We start from the raw sequence: 16,855 nt of genomic DNA, 5'->3' as shown, positions 1-16,855 counted from the left end.
GTGGCACTGAAGATTAATCAGTACAAACGTAGAATCTAATTCCTTCACTTAATAATTGATAGGTATTTTAGGAATACCAATTTTAAACAAATATTACTTTTTTTGTTTTTTTTCCCTCTCTGAATCTGTCTTTCTTGTCTTCTCTAATTCTGTAGCTGCATTGGGTCTGAATTCACCCACACTAATTTACACAGAAAAAAACAGAACAAAGTGCATTTTCCAATGCATCAGCTCATTCATTAAGATGAGAAAGTAATCAATAAGGGCAGCACAAAGAGGCTGAGGATAGAAAGAATGGGTGAGTAGGCAAGAACATGACTATGACTAAGTGTGAAGCCATACATTCAGATCTGAAAAATCAAAAGGCACAATGTGTTTTGAATGGTGAGAGATTAGGAAATATATAAATTCAGGAGGGTCAGGACGCCTTGTATATGAATCACAAAGTTAACATGCATGCACAGCAAGCAATTGCAGAGGCATATATAATGTTAGCTTTTGTTGCAAAGGGACTAGAGTGTAAGATTAAGAGGTTTTACTACAACTATATTGGTTAGGCACTACTTTGTCTCCTTACCCAAGGAAGGATATATTTGTCCCAGAGGGAACACAACGAAGTTTCACTAGATGGATTTCTGAGATGAGGGGATTGTTCTATGAGGAGTAATCGAGCACGTTAGGCCTATATTCCTGGGAGTTTCAAAGAATGAGGTGTGATCTAATTGAAATATATAAAATTATAAAGGACTTGAGATTATAGATGCTAAGAAACTGTATCATAAGAACATAAGAACATAAGAAATAGGAGCAGGAGTAGGCCATCTGGCCCTTCGAGCCTGCCCCGCCATTCAATAAGATCATGGCTGATCTGTCGTGGCTCAGTTCCACTTTCCCGCCCTCTCCCCATAACCCTTAATCCCCTCTCTTATCAAAAACCCATCAACCCGCTTCTTAAAAATATTTAGCGAGGCAGCCTCCACCACTTCAACGGGCAGAGAATTCCAGAGATTCACCACCCTTTGAGTGAAGAAGTTCCTCCTCAACTCCGTTCTGAACTGCCCCCCCTTTATCTTGAGGCTGTGCCCACTAGTCCTACTGTCTTTTTTGAGCGGGAAGAGTCTTTCCACCTCTATCCTATCCATCCCATTCATCATCTTATACGTCTCAATGAGATCTCCCCTCATTCTTCTAAACTCTAACGAGTACAAGCCTAGTTTATTCAGCCTCTCCTCATAGCTCAACCCCCTCAACTCCGGTATCAGCCTAGTAAACCTCCTCTGCACTCCCTCCAAGGCCAAAATATCCTTGCGCAGGTGCGGCGCCCAAAACTGCACACAGTACTCCAGCTGCGGCCTCACCAATGCCCTATACAGCTGCAGCAAGACCTCCCTACTTTTATATTCAATCCCCCTCGCTATGAAGGCCAGCATCCCATTCGCCTTCCTGACCACCTGCTGCACCTGCAGGCTGGGTTTTTGCGACTCATGCACAAGGACCCCGAGGTCCCTCTGCACCGTCGCCTGCTGCAGTTTTTCGCCCCGTAAGTAATAGTCCTTCCTACCATTCTTCCTACCAAAGTGGACCACCTCACACTTGCCAACATTAAATTCCATTTGCCATTTCCTGGCCCATTCACCCAGCCTATCTAGATCCTTCTGCAGACTCTCCACACCCTCCGCACAATTTGCCTTTCCCCCAATCTTGGTGTCATCAGCAAATTTCGACACCCTACACTCGGTTCCCTCCTCCAGATCATCTATATAAATGGTAAATAGCTGAGGCCCCAGCACCGACCCCTGGGGCACCCCACTAGTCACCAACCGCCAATCCGAATAGCACCCATTGACCCCCACTCTCTGCCTCCTATTTGACAACCAATCCTCTATCCACGCTAACACCCTACCCCCAACTCCATGTCCTCTGACCTTCTGCAGTAACCTCTTGTGAGGTACCTTATCAAACGCCTTCTGAAAATCCAGAAAGACCACATCCACCGGCTCTCCTCTATCCACCGCCCTAGACACATCCTCATAGAACTCCAGTAAATTTGTCAGACACGACTTCCCTTTAATGAAACCGTGTTGCGTCTGCCCTATCAAGCAATTCCCTTCAAGATGCCTCGCAATTTCCTCCTTAATGACGGATTCTAACATTTTACCTACCACAGACGTTAAACTAACCGGCCTGTAATTCCCCGCCTTTTGCCTGGCACCCTGAAGGTCTGTCTCAAAATAAGAAGGTGGACCATAGGAGAACACAAGAACAAACTAAATAGGTGCTGGAGTCTGCTCTGCCATTCAACAAAATCATTGCTGATTCTCCAATGACAACTTCATCTAACCCTAATTCCCTTAGTATTAAAAAAAACAATCAACCTCAATTTTGAACCCATCAATGAAACGACTATGACTGGGATGTAGAATTTCAAAGATGCACAACATTTTCAGCGAAGAAAGTTCCCATCTCAGTCTGAAATGTTCAAATCCTTCTTTAAAGCTGAGCTCTTGTTCTTAATGGAGGCTACACACTGGTTGCCCTTAAACTTGGGGCCTGAGTGCCCAAGTTACCCTTGCTGCATTATCAGCATGCACTTTTGGCAACTTAATGAGAACATCAGAAGGGTTCAGGGGAAAGTCTAACAAATAATAGATGGCTGTATTATTCTGGCTCAGTACGTGTGAAATGAAAATACTCTTGAGGTGAAATAGCAAGATAGTTTCCTTCAGAACACAGGCAGACCAGAGAGATAGATATCAGAGGGAGAAAAAATAGAACCTGTGTTTATATAGCATGTTTCACTGTCTCAGGATGTCCCCAAATGTTCACAATCAATTACATATTTTGAAGCATAGTCACCATTATAAAGTAAGATGTGGCAGTCAATTTGCACTTAGCAAGGCTGCACAAATGGTAATTTAGTAATGATCAGTCTTTTTTAAATTGATGTTGATTGAGAGTTAAGTTTGCAGATGACACCAAGATTGGTGGCATAGTGGACCGTTAAGAAGGTTATTTGATTTGTCACATGTATTAGTGGACAGTGAAAAGTATTGTTTCTTGAGCACTGCAGACAAAGCATGCTGTACATAGAGAAGGAAAGGAGAGAATGCAGAATGTAGCGTTACAGTCATAGCTAAGGGTAGAGAAAGATTAACTTAATATGAGGTAGGTCCAATCAGAAGTCTGATGGCAGCAGGGAAGAAGCTGTTCTTGAGTTGGTTAGTATATGACCTCAGACTTCTGTATCTTTTTCCCGATGGAAGGTGGTGGAAGAGAGTACGTTCGGGTGTGTGGGGTCCTTAATTATGCTGGCTGCTTTTCCGAGGTAGCAGGAAGTGTGGACAGTATCAACGGATGGGAGGCTGGTCTGCGTGATGGACTGGACTTCACTTACAACCCTTTGAATTTCTTGCCTTTTTGTTCAGAGCAGGAGCCATACCAAGCTGTGACACAACCAGAAAGAATGCTTTCTAAGGTGCGTATGTCAAGGTTGATGAGAGTGGTAGCAGACATGCCAAATTTCCTTAGCCTCCTAAGAAAGTAGAGGCGTTGGTGCGCTTTCTTAGGCATTGCGTCGGCATGGAGGGGCCATGGCAGGTCAATGGTGATTTGGACGCCTAAAAATTTGAAGCTTTCAACCATTTCTACCTTATCCCCATTGATGTAGACAGGGGCATGTCCTCCACTACACTTCCTGAAGTCAATAACTATCTCCTTCGCTGTGTTGACATTGAGGGAGAGATTATTGCCATTGCACCAGTTCACCAGATTTTCTATTTCTTTCCTGTACTCTGTCTCATCATTGTTTGAGATCCGACCTATTATGATGGTGTCATCAGCAAACTTGAGAACGGAGTTCGAGGGCCACACAAAGACACGGCCTGGTGAGGCACTTGTGTTGAGAATGATTGTGGACGAGGTGTTGTTGCCTTTCCTTACTGATATCTAACATTGCAACAGGATCTTGATCAATTGGGTCAGTGGGCTGATTAATGGCACATGGAGTTTAATTTAGATAAATGTGACGTGCTACAATTTGGTAGATTGACCCAGAGGAGGACTTACTTAGTTTACAGTACAGTTTGGGAGAGTTATAGAACAGAGGGATCTAGGGGTACCGGTACATAGCTCCTTGAAAGTGGAGTCACAGGTCGACAGGGTAGTGAGGAAGGCAATCAGCATGCTTGGTTTCATTGGTCAGAACATTGAGTACAGGAGTTGGGATGTCTTATTGAAGTTGTACAAGACATTGGTAAGGCCACAATTGGAATACAGTGTAACAGTTCTGGTCACCCTATTATAGAAAGAATAGTAAACCAGAAAGAGTAAGATATCTCCAAAATTTGAGTAACAGGTGAAGCTAGCCATTTCATGCTGCTACTATGCATAGCAACACAAGTAGTTATTTCTCAGTGACAGGATGTTGCTGTCAAGCCAAGATGATGTTTTGCTTGCCACGTAGATGAGTAATGTGGCATATATCTATTAATTTTGGTGCTTGTGCAAGTCCAATTATATAAGCAGTATATCCCAGTCACTGGCAGACTGTACCGAACACCATAACCCCTTTGGGTCGTTCACTCTGGCATGGGTACTGATTATAATGAACCAGCCTGTGCTTACAAAACTCAGAACATAATATTATAAATGAATCTGTAATTTCAAAGCACGTGCTGAATAATCCCAAGTGTGTCAAGAATTACACTAACAATTCAGGACCTGCCGGGCTCACAATGTGGCTTGCTTATGCTTACAAGAAGCTACATATATTCAGATGCAGCCACCTGCCCTCTGCAAGCAAAAGGAATATATCCAGGCATTGGGGCATTTTTGAATTAAACTAAAGTGTGTGTGACAATTGTTCCCTGGTGCATTCACCATGGCAATGCTATCAGATTCAACTAGTCAACTCCTTTTCTCATGCAGTATAAACTGTTGCTACCTGTGAAATTTGGTATTCTTGCATCTGTCTTGATGAGTGCAAGATAAAAAAGCTTTGAAAACTTGTCTATCTGCTCCAGTAATCCTCAGGTTCTGTGCTACCCAAGTGACTAGAAATCACAGTGTACAAGTTCAGGAGTGATGGAAAGCTACAATACTGAGGAGATATGAGAAGTACTGAGACTATTTTCAATGTAACAGAGGAGGGCAAGAGATAAAAAGTTTTAAAGACTATTTCAACTGGTGGGAGAGTTATGGCCATGTAAAAAATAGGAGCAATAGACCATTTGGCTCCTTCAGCCTGCTCTGCCATTTAATAATATCATGGTTAATTTCATTGTGGCCATAACTCCAATTTCCAGCCATAACCTTTGTCACCCTTGTAGATAAAAAATGTCTATCTTAGCCTTGAATATATTCAATGACACCTGTCTCCGTTGCTCACTGGGGTAGAGAATTCCAGTCACTAATAACCCTCTGAAGAAATCTGTCCTTTTCTCTGTCTTAGATGAGAGACAGATCTTCTCTCCCCCTTGAGATCATCATCTAACTGAGGACCTACCACAATCTGTTGCTCTTTGTGTCTAGCAGACAGCTGCATCTTGGTGACGACAGCACTTTATCCTGAGGTTAACAACAACCTTTGTATTAAATAAAAAGCTGACTTTTAAAAAAGGTGAGCTGTCTTTTCAGAGAAAGTATTTGAGCATAATACTGTAAGGTCTCATAGCACTACCAAAGCCATTCCATGTACAATTTTTAAAAAACATTAAATTAATTCAACTTAGAAAAGAAAGAAATATCAAATCTACTGCAAAGTCACGGTCAGAAATCAGACTCCAGTTTGATAGCCATGTGACCACATCCTTGTGCTTTTTGATATTTGCAAAACTAAACAGGTGAAACAATGTTAGAATTTGATTAGGCAGGTGTGAAATTTATCAAGAGGCAATTTACACACTGACTGACTGACTGAAAAACACTCCCCTGGGGATGGCAGGTTACCTTGTTCTTCCACACATGTGACAGAACTGCACCACATGGGGCAGTTATCATTTGATTGTTATTTTCCAAGGAGAAAGAATAATGATATTGTTCCCTTCAACATTCAATTACTTTTAAACCCAATTATTCAGACAATAACTCAATTACTTTAGAATATAACATCCGTGAAATAAACAACACTCCCATGGCATTCATATACACACTACTGCTTCTGCAAAGTTGCAGTATTTGAATAACTATGGAATTCATTTTTTTTTAAACACAAAACACAAGCTGGAATAGTGGGATTAGCAACATGGAGCAAAGGGTACAGAGGACTCAATCACAGGAATGTGGAACATGGGATTGGTTGGGAATGAGGAGTAGTTGGGGCAGAGTGGAGAAAAACAGTTTTCAAGGCATTTATGAGGCAAGGCAAAGCAAATTAAAGACAAGGATTTTAAATGTGGCACAGGTGGGGACCCAAAGTGGGCCCATCTATGATGTCAGGTCAGACAAGTTGATACATTGAGAGAAGTGGTGGATCAGTAGACTTAGGTATCCACCACGTATGCAGAAACTGACCCTATATCTGTGATGTCATTGCAGGATAATGCAGATGGGATGATTGTGCGTGGTGGGGGATAGAGAAGCAAGGATCAATCCATAGGAACTTGAGGAGAGTCGCCAGGGTCAAGGAAATAGAATTTTGCTAGTCTGCTCTGGTTAATTTCAGCTATTTCTCAAAGTCAGTGGAAATGGAAGATAAAATCTTTGGGAAGAATTTGCTTCAAAGTCTGCAACTGATCTTTATACTAGAGATTTGTTGTTTCCATTTCCCGCACAACTTATGCGATGATCATCCACTACCAAAACTCCTACTCCAAACTGATCCAGATAACTTAGTCCTTTGGACACATTCAAATTACATTTATTACTATATACCATTTCTGTTCAGCTGCTAAGTTAGCAAAAGACATGCTGTCATATTATCCTCCTGCAGGCTTTGCATGTCGTCTGATGATAACAATTGGTGTAACTTAAACCTGGTAAACATAATCAAAACTTAAGGTTTTCTTGACCCTAATCCTTTGACATATCAGATTCCTTGCGCAAGGAATTTCTGCGAATGCAAAATTTCTCAATAATTTCATATTTATTCCTCCATTAATTTTTGTCTAATTCTCCCATAAATTCCTGCTCAAATTCCTTAAGTTGAATTTACACACACCATGCCAGACTGTCCTTGGGAACAAAATCCTCTATCACCATTGCATTTCTTGACTTATTTTATGGAGCTTTTTATGTTAGCTTCCTCCACCCCATCAATACAGTCCTTGAATAGTGTCTACTCTTATTTGCTCCAATATAAAAAGCGCATTTTTTTTTTACACACAGTTCTTCAGGGTCATTGCTGGGTCGCCCTGTGGGATCCATTCATAGTCTTTCCCCCTCATGTTAACACTACCCTTTCCACAAATTTTCAATCTCTCTTCCACCGACAAACAGTGGCAGCCTTGGTTTTTGACAGACAAGGGAATTAAAGGTTATGGGGAAAAAGCGGGAAAGTGGAACTGATCAGCCATGATCTTATTGAATGGCGGGGCAGGCTCGAAGGGCTAGGTGGCCTACTCCTGCTCCTATTTCTTATGTTCTTATTGTGTATCACCTACAAGATGCACTGCAAGAGCTCACCAAGCTTCGTAAGGCAGCACCTTCCAAACCCACAGCCACTACCATCTAGAAGGACAAGAGCAGCAGATGCTTGAGAACATTACCACACAGAAGTTCCATTTACCATCCTGACTTGAAAATATATTGCTGTTCCTTTCACTGTTGCTGGATCAAAATCCTGGAACACTCTCCCTAATAGCACTTTGGATGCAACTACACCTCAGGGACTGCAGAGGTTCAAGAAGGCACCGCACCACCACCTTCTGAATGGAAGCTAATAAATGCTGGCCTAGCCAGTGACGCCCACATCCCATAAATGAATTTTTAAAAAGTTACGAATACACACGGTACGGTGCACTTCCATGTGTATGCCTTAGGTACTCAGTTCTACTCCATCACTTCCCTTGACCATAAAATCATGTCGTGCCTTCAGACACGCTTTTGAAATCTCAACAGTTGAAAAATTAGAACTATTATAACAGAGGAGTTTGAGGTGGAATTTGAGAGTTATCAAAAATTGTGATGGGATGTGGCAGTACCAATACAACCAAACCACTTCCAGTCTTGAAGGATCTAAAACAAGGGAGCACTGATAAAACAACAAGCACAAAAAATTTAGGACAGAGAATAAAAATCCCTTTTCTTTCAAAAGACGTTGGATAGTAAATTTCTTAACTTTCCAAGTAAATGACAAGTACAGTTTGATAATTGAAAGCAAGGGAATAAAGGGGATATTAGAATTGAGCAGGTACATGGGATTAGGACTACTCAATTTGTACGGGTACAAAAAGCAAACAAAACAAAAATTATACAGTGACACAAGCACCACATAATTACGTGATGGCTCGTAAATGATAGTAAGGGCTGAATCTAAACAAACCGGAGACAACTGGAAAGAAAATAAAACATTCGTTCCATTAAATGGAAGTGATAAACTGAGAGTAAAAAAGACTATTTTAAGATCTCTACTTCTGTGAAGGATGAACATCAACATGGCCCATTTAAGCTAAGCGAGTTGCTTCTGTGTTGTAATTCTTTGTAATTAAATTGTGGATGAGCCAGAATTCAACAACATAATGAAGCTAATGTTTTGCACATATTTCAAAATCTTTGCACTTCTACAACAGACAACATACCCTTTTTTTGGCTACACACTCAGGTCAAATCAGACTGCACACAACCTCAGCACTGTTTGACCCACAGCTCAAATTACATACCCATTGCCCAAGACTACTTACTTCCATCTCTGCTCTATTCCTTGGCTCCTCGTGTCAAAAATCACCCATGTCTGTTGCCTCTAAATTCAAGTTTTGGAGACTACAAAGAAGCAGTTACAAGGCATAATGCCAAAAATCATCCAAAGCTTTGTTACTAGCATTTTCTTCTGCACTAAGCGCCACACAATCATCACATCAATCTTCACTGGCCTACGTCAACTCCCCAAACGGACTGATTTTAGAACATTCATACAAAATTATTTCACTTAATTTGTATGGGCACAAAAAGCAAACAAGACAAAACAAAAATTCTACAATGACAAGCACCACATAATTATGTGATGGCTTGTAGATGATAGTGAGGGCTGAATCTAAACAAACTGGCGACAACAGGAAAGAAAATAAAACATTTGTTCCATTAAATGAAAGTGATAGTCTTTTTAATCTCAGACTATTTTAAAATCTTTACTTCTGTGTTTAGCAAATGGAGACCAAAGTATTTGCAGATTCTTTTCCCTAATGATCTCTAAAGCATTTAAGAAATTAAAAAGGCCAAAGATTATTCATAGGCCAATTTTCTTTTGGTCTCTGCTACCCGTTATCCCACTGGCAGTTATGAACTCACTATATATGAGGAAGAAAGGCACAAATCCAATGGTGGGAGAATAAAGGATTTTATTGGTGAAGAGAACAAAGGCAGAGGTGAAGACAATTCAGTAGATTGACAGCTACAGATGCACCACGGTGAACAGAGGGCCAAAAGGTAAGAGAGTTTAAAAGTGCTTAAAAGTGACTTGACTTAAAAAGTGTTGCTGCAACTGATTTGGAGGAAAAATGCTTTTTCAGTGCTGAATGCAGAGGGAAGTGAGAGGAGGTGGAGGATGCAAATGGTGAGGGTTATAACGAAATGATCAGAGTTATCCTTATCTGTAATCGAGGCAGTAGATAAAGAGACCAACATGAGATGGCAAGGTTGAGAGGATGACCATAAATAATTTTTAAGCATGTTTTTCTTTTCGTTGCCTTCCTTTGTCATTACACTCTTGGAAGAAAAGCACTGTTGTTTAAGGAGCTACAATTTATAATGGTTATCAGAGTGCTGCTAATTAAATAGAAAAGTGAGCACAAGTACAAAATGGGGAGACTTCAATTTTTTTTGTTGGGATTACTTTTAATTGACTGAATACTTTAAGCATATAAAGGCAAATAGTAGCAAATTCCTAGAATTTTATTTGTTTTTCATCTTTGTGGGAAACTTTAGGAAGTTTGAGATGTTAATGCAGAAGGCAAATTGAATGCCAACTGAAGCAATTCATATTATACACCATTTACTCCACAAAATAAACTTTTGCCTGAAAAGTGTTGAAGGTTTTGTTATCACAAAACAGACCTGCAAGGCTGTCCGGTCGTGGTGGAACCATCCTCTCATAGATTTCTGGTGACTGGAGACAATAAAAATCAGCATCAATGGCATGGGATCTTTGTAGTGGTGCTGTCATACGTTGAGGAACAGCAGTCATAGTGGACCGTGCAGGGGATGATGATCCGGTTTGAGCTAGGGGTGGAGAATTTACTCTCGTTTGTGCAGCTGCTAAAGTGAGAGGCGAACCCAGTCTCATTGAAGAACCCAAAGTCTGGTACGGAGAGGTGGCTCTGCTGGAATTAGTGGGCTGTCTTGTAACTGAACCAATTCGTCTAACTGTAGCTGGTGATGTAGACCTCTGTGCAGTATGTGGAGAACCTGCTCTCTGGGTTGGCAATGTTGAAGACAAATACACTGTGGAGTTACTGGACCGAGGTTCAGTTAATGCTGGTGATCCATAAGCACTTCCTAGAGATGTTCTCAGTGATCCCCTTGATGGTGACATTCCAGTGCCATAAGCTGGTGATTGCGTTCTAGATGGAACCGAACTAACTCTTCTCATTGCCCTATTGGTTGTAACAGCAACATTCACCTGTTTTTACCAAAAAACAATGCCAAATGAATTAACAATGTTTCAAAAAAAATAAAGATGAGTGCATACACATTAAACCTTTAACATAATCCTTATCCCTTCTGCGTCGTCTTCTTGATATGGTGGAATGCAACTTTTGACAAATCTATAGATCCCATCAATCCCACACCGTGCAAACTTTTCTCCAATCAAGTGAACCAATATAGTTGTCAGTTTCCCGTATTACACATCCAAGACACCTGGTCAAAATTGGCAATTCATCTTCATGGAAATGGAAAAAGTCTCGAGTTTTTCTATATTTAATTAGCAAACTTGAAATTGGCATTAGATAGTCAGCATTATTACATAAATCTTCATGAATATGTTGGACATATAGATTATCATCCACAAAAACATGGAGCACATATTACAGTCAACTGCTGCAAATGGAAACATTAATAAAATGAACTTCAAAAAAGACATACGAATTTAAAGAACAAAGCTGTACAGCATAAGGAAGCAGTGCCATGGAGTGACAGAAGGGAGCAAGGTCAACTCCCAAAGCTACAAAATTTCTAATCTCATTGGCACTGCTGTAGGGAGGAGATACCGACTGGGGGTGAAGCACCTCATCATAGGGTGAGAAAGACCAGAAATGTGGGTTGATAATTCTAATAACAGGTTTACAGCAACAATGATGTGCAGCTTGGAAGAAGGTCGGCCCTCGCTCAGAAGCAGAGAAAGTGAAAGTTAAAGATTGAATATCTAAATACAGTAGTGATCTTAGAATAGAAATCCTCAATTTTGCAATTACCCTTCAGAAGGTTTGTGCAACCTGCTAGTAGCTCTTCAGTAGTAGGGTAGCTAAGTGTACTATTACAAATGTGTATACATTATGTTAGGTTTGAAAACTGTAAATTTTAAATGTTGGCAGGATGCTGGTCTGAGGGATGGCAGACGGATCAAAATTTATGTTATATTAGTGAAGCCATGATGAATTGCTAGAAGTTAAGCAATAGAAGCCTCAGTAAATATCTTGAGGTTTTATATTATTCATGTAATTTTCCCAGAACAGAGAAGGTTGAAGGCCATTGATAAATGACAGTAGTTTTAAAGCATCTTTAGACTTTTAATTTTGAACCTGTCCTTTTATCTTAAAGATAATTAACTAACATTTTATATCTGGGAACAGGCAAACATTGCCATGGAGATGGGTTAGAAAATTTTTTAAAGTGTAGACCAAATAATAATCAGTCGCTAAGCTGGTCAACCTATGAGCAGCTTAGAGAAAGCAGAAAGGGAATGTGGAGCAGAGACGAATCTGATTTGGAGTCACTATGCAAGGATGCAAGTGAAGCCCATGCTCAAACTGGGGAAATCCAATTTGGTGAGATGTTGAAGAAGGGCGAAAGTCTTGTTATGTGGTCTTTTTCAGTGAAAAACGAAAAATTTGAATTTCTTTCTAAAAGTTGCCAATCTACAGTAACTGAAACAGTGCTCTCGTATAAAAAAAAACACAGCTTTAGTTGCAATTTCTCAAATTTCCAAAATTTGCAATACGTTACTGCCAGTTGAATTGTAAAGTCCATTTCATATACAGTTTAATATTTTCTTTAGCATTCAATACAGAAAATTTAGCTAGAGATAGTTTTAGTAAACTGAAAACTTTGATTTTTCCACAGGCTTTCCGGAACTTTCCCACTTTTAGGCTGGTTGGAAGCAAGTCAGAATGCAAGCAAATTTGTTCAGGACCTGGATGTACCAGAGTTTTCCCCAGGCTCTCACTTTCTGTTAGGGCTTGAAGGCATCATGTCTCTTCTAGAATGATCTCCTGCCTCAGACATTGCATATTAGGGAAGGGAACTCCCAGATCTGGCCTATGATGTGCTAGGTAGCTGTTGTTCCTACTCAAACACACCCCTACTCCTAACTACTGTAGTCTTATTCTGTGGACTGGAATAAGAAAAACCCATATCTTGGTCAGTCCTGGACCTGAGAAACAAAAGATAGGAATCCATGGTTAAAACGCAACATAAAGGCAGCTAGGTCTGAGATTTTGGGACACTAGGGATATGTCTAGATTTTCACCCCTTGTTATGACAGGTACCCAATGTGCCAATAGTGGAGTGGGCACCAGAAACATTTAAAGTGGAATTGCGCTGTAACCTTACATATAGAGCAGGAAATGTGGTAGAAGTTTATGATGAGCAGGTCCCAGTGCATATGACAGAATTAATGATTTGTGGATAGTCTGTTTAAAATACCAGAAAAGACTGAGGAGATGTTTTCTGAAGAAGTCTTAAGTTAAGCCATCAGCTTCCTTAAAATGTAGTACCTGGCCAACAGTCTGACCCTCTGGCCTAGAATTTCGTACTAGGTGATTACTGTTGGTGCTGCTCTGAACAGGTTCCTGTTGGTTTCTTGGGTTAGTCTTGATCAAGTTCTGGCTGCTGTAATAACTGCCTGCCTCCTGGTAACCACTATCAGAATAGGAGTTCATTTGTGTTGAGCTTCGCGAGTTTCCAATAGATCCTGCAGAGTTGAAGTAGAAAAGTATAGCTGGTCATAATACAAATGAATTGAGGAGAAGACAAAAGTCATTTTTTCTCCATAAAAGACTTTTTAAAACACAGGATCTGAAAAGGTTGGTATTTGTTCTACTAAAAATTCATATACAACAGACCCTCACTTTCATGAAGAGAAGTTTGTTCGGGTGCGAGAGTTGGCAGCTGTTCACGACCTGCTTCAATATTAAAGGACTGGGGATGAGCGTTTTCAGAAACTCTGCGTCTATTAATTCCTCCTATTGGTTCATCTGTAAGAAGAGTTATGTGCTTTAGAACTCATTTTAAGCTAAAAATTTTCAATAAGATTAGTGCCTTTCTACAAGAAGTTAATTCAATTGCATTACTTTTCTTGATCAGGAATTTTTGATTTGGAATTTGGTAATTACATTTCATACTGTGTCCATGGAATCTCTACAGTATAGGAGGCAGCCATTCAGCCCACCGGTCTGCACCGACCACAATCCCACTCAGCCCTATCCCCATAACCGCATGCATTTACGCTAAGCGGCAAATTAGAATGGCCAATCCACCTAACCTTCACGTCTTTGGGCTGTGGGAGGAAACCAAAGCACCTGGAGGAAACCCAACACAGGCATGGGGAGAAAGTACAAACTCCACACAGTAAGTGATCCAAGCCGGAAATCAAAACCAGATTCTTGGCACTGTGAGACAGCAGTGCTAACCACTGTGCCACCATGCCGCCCAATATAGACCTAATGATTTGAACAGTTTGTTTCTATGCTGCATATTCTAATATTCAAATGAATATGCTATGATTTAAACCAGGAAATCATTGAAACTACGTCCCCTCTCCCTGGTAAACCCACCTCAGATGAAGGGAAGTATGTTCAGAGATCCATCATGTGGTTAAACAGTGTAAGAGGGAAGGTTTCAGTTATCTGAACCATTGGGATCTCTTCTGGGCAGGTGGGGCCTACAAGGAGGATGGGTTGCATCTAAACTGGAAGGACATAAATATTCTGACTGGGATGTTTGCTAGTGTCACACAGGAGGATTTAAACTAGTTTGGCAGGAAGGTGGGAACCAAAGCAAAGGTGAATTAACAGAAGGGGAAGTAGAGAGTAAGGCCATTAAGAGAAAGGGCAGGCAGGATGTAGTTGCTGATCAAAGAAGGCTGATGGACTGAAGTGCATTTATTTCAATGCAAGTAGTATAACAGGTAAAGTGGATAAACTTAGAGCTTGGATTAGTACTTAGAACTATGATGTTGTTGCCATTACAGAGACTTGATTCAGGAAAGGACAGGATTGGCAACTTAACGTTCCAAGGTACAGATGTTTCGGGCAGGACACAGGGGGATGTAAAAGGAGTTGCACTACTGGGTAAGGAGAATATCACAGCTGTCCTATGGAGCATACCTCAGAGGGCTCATACAGCGAGGCAGAATGGCTAGAGCTCAGGAATAGGAAGGGCGCAGTCACAATGTTGGGGGTTTACTATAGGCTGCCCAACAGCCAGTGGGAGATAGAGAAACAAATATGTAGGCAGATTCTGGCAAAGTGTAAAAATAACAGGGTTGTTGTGGTGGAGGTTTTAAACTTCCCCTATATTGATGGGACTTGCTTAGTGCTAGGGGCGTGGAGGGGCAGAGTTTGTAAGGAGCATCAGGAGGGCTTCTTGAAGCAGTATGTAAATAGTCCAACTAGGGAAGGGGCTGTACTGGACCTGGTATCGGGAAATAGCTCGGCCAGGTGGTTGACATTTCAGTAGGGGAGCAGTTCGGGAACAGTGACCACATTTCAGTAAGTTTTAAAAGGTACTGATGGATGAAGGCAAGTGCAGTCCTCAAGTGAAGTTGCTAAATTGGGGGGAAGGCTAATTACAACAATATTAGACAGAAATTGGGGGCAGATGTTTGAGGGCAAATCCATATCTGCCATGAGAGGCTTTCAAGTGCAAGTTGATAGGAATTCAGGACTGGCACATTCCTGCAAGGATGAAGGGTAAGTATGGCAAGTTTTGGGAACCTTGGATAACGAGAGATATTGTGAGCCTAGTCAAAGCGAAAAAGGAAGCACTTGTCAAAGCTAGGAGGCTGGGAACACACAAAGCAAGTGTGGAATGCAAGGAATGTAGAAACTTAAGCAAGTGAGGAGGGCTAAAAGAGGTCATGAGAAATCATTGGCCAGCAGGATTAAGGAAAATCCCAAGGCTTTTTATACATATGTAAAGAGCAAGAGGGTAGCCAGGGAGAGGATTGGCCCACTCAAGGGCAGGGGAGGGAATCAATACATGGAGCCAGAGGAAATGGGTGAGGTATTAAATGGGTACTTTGTGTCAATATTCAGCAAAGGGAAGGACTTGGTGGATGATGAGTCTCAGGAAGTGTGTGTAGATAGTTTCAGTCATGTTGAGATTGAAAAGGAGGTATTGAGGTTCTTGAGAAACATTATGGTAAACAAGTTCCTAGGGCCTGATAGGATATATCCTAGAATACTGAAAGAAGGGAAATTGCTGGGGCCTTGAAAGAAATCTTTGTATCCTCACTGGCTACAGGAGAGGTTCTAGAGGATTGGAGAATAGCCAATGTTGATCCTTTGTTTATGAAGAGTAGCAAGAATAATCCAAGTAATTACAGGCCATTGAGCCTTACATCAGTGGTTGGGAAATTATTGGAGAGGATTCTTCGAGACAGGATTAATTTTCACGTGGAAATAAGTGGACGCATTAGTGAGAGACAACATGGTTTTGTGAAGGGAGGTCATGTCTTGTGAACTTGATTGTGTTTTTTGAGGAAGTGAAGATGATTGATGAGGGTAGAGCAGTGGATGTTGTTTACGTGGACTTCAATAAGGCCCTTGACAAGGTCCCTCTTGGCAGACTGGTGCAGAAGGTGAAGCTGCTTGGGATTAGAGGCGAGCTGGCAAGGTGTATATAGAACTGGCTCGATCATGGAAGACAAAATAGCAGTGGAAGGGTGCATTTCTGTATGGAGGGCTGTGACAAGTGGTGTTCCTCAGGGATCACTGCTGGGACCTTTGCTGTTTATTATATATAAATGATTTGGAGGAAAATGTAACTGGTTTGATTGGTAAGTTTGTGGATGATACAAAAAGTTGGTGGATTTGCGGATAGTGACAAGGACCATCAAAGGATACAGCAGCATGACACAAGATCAGTTGGAGACTTGGATGGAGAGATAGCAGATGGCATTTAATTCAGGCTAATGTGAGGTAATGCATTTTGAAAGGTCCAATACAGATAGGTAATATACAGTAAATGGCAGAAGCCTTCAGAATATTGACAGGCCGAGAGATCAGGTCACTGAAAGTGGCAACACAGGTGGAGAAGGTAGTCAAGAAGGCAGTCAAGAAGGCATACGCATGCTTTTCTTCAATAGCTGGGGCATTGAATTTAAAAACTGGCAACTTTATAGAACGTTAGTTAGGCCGCATTTGGTTCAATTCTGGTTGCCATACTACTAGAAGGATTGGGAGGCTTTGGAGAGGGTACAGAAAAGATTTACCAAGATGTTGCCTGGTATGGAGGGCATTAACTATAAGGAGAAGTTGGAGGA

General features: G+C 41.1%; 1 protein-coding gene across 6 annotated transcripts in view; it reads right to left on the bottom strand.

Annotated features, from left to right (window-relative positions):
• pkp4 (plakophilin 4) overlaps window positions 1–16,855 on the bottom strand; it is a 158,485-nt gene that overhangs the window by 67,131 nt on the left and 74,499 nt on the right. For 2 of the 6 annotated variants that reach the window (XM_080199112.1, XM_080199111.1), the window contains exons 5-7: window positions 13,434–13,565; window positions 13,086–13,282; window positions 10,207–10,771 (exon numbers count right to left, since the gene is read on the bottom strand). The exons of 1 other annotated variant lie outside the window; for it this stretch is intronic. In XM_080199112.1, coding sequence (XP_080055238.1) covers window positions 10,207–10,771; window positions 13,086–13,282; window positions 13,434–13,565 — 894 coding nt within the window. The remainder of the gene's footprint in view (window positions 1–10,206; window positions 10,772–13,085; window positions 13,283–13,433; window positions 13,566–16,855) is intronic. 3 more of the 6 variants (XM_080199115.1, XM_080199116.1, XM_080199113.1) reach the window with 2 other exon arrangements.

Source organism: Carcharhinus amblyrhynchos, chromosome 11 (genome assembly GCF_965287045.1).
Source record: "Carcharhinus amblyrhynchos chromosome 11, sCarAmb.v2.hapA, whole genome shotgun sequence".
NCBI lineage: Eukaryota > Metazoa > Chordata > Chondrichthyes > Carcharhiniformes > Carcharhinidae > Carcharhinus > Carcharhinus amblyrhynchos.
Note: the sequence above shows the minus strand (reverse complement) of the source record. Positions and strands in the feature narration are given on the sequence as shown.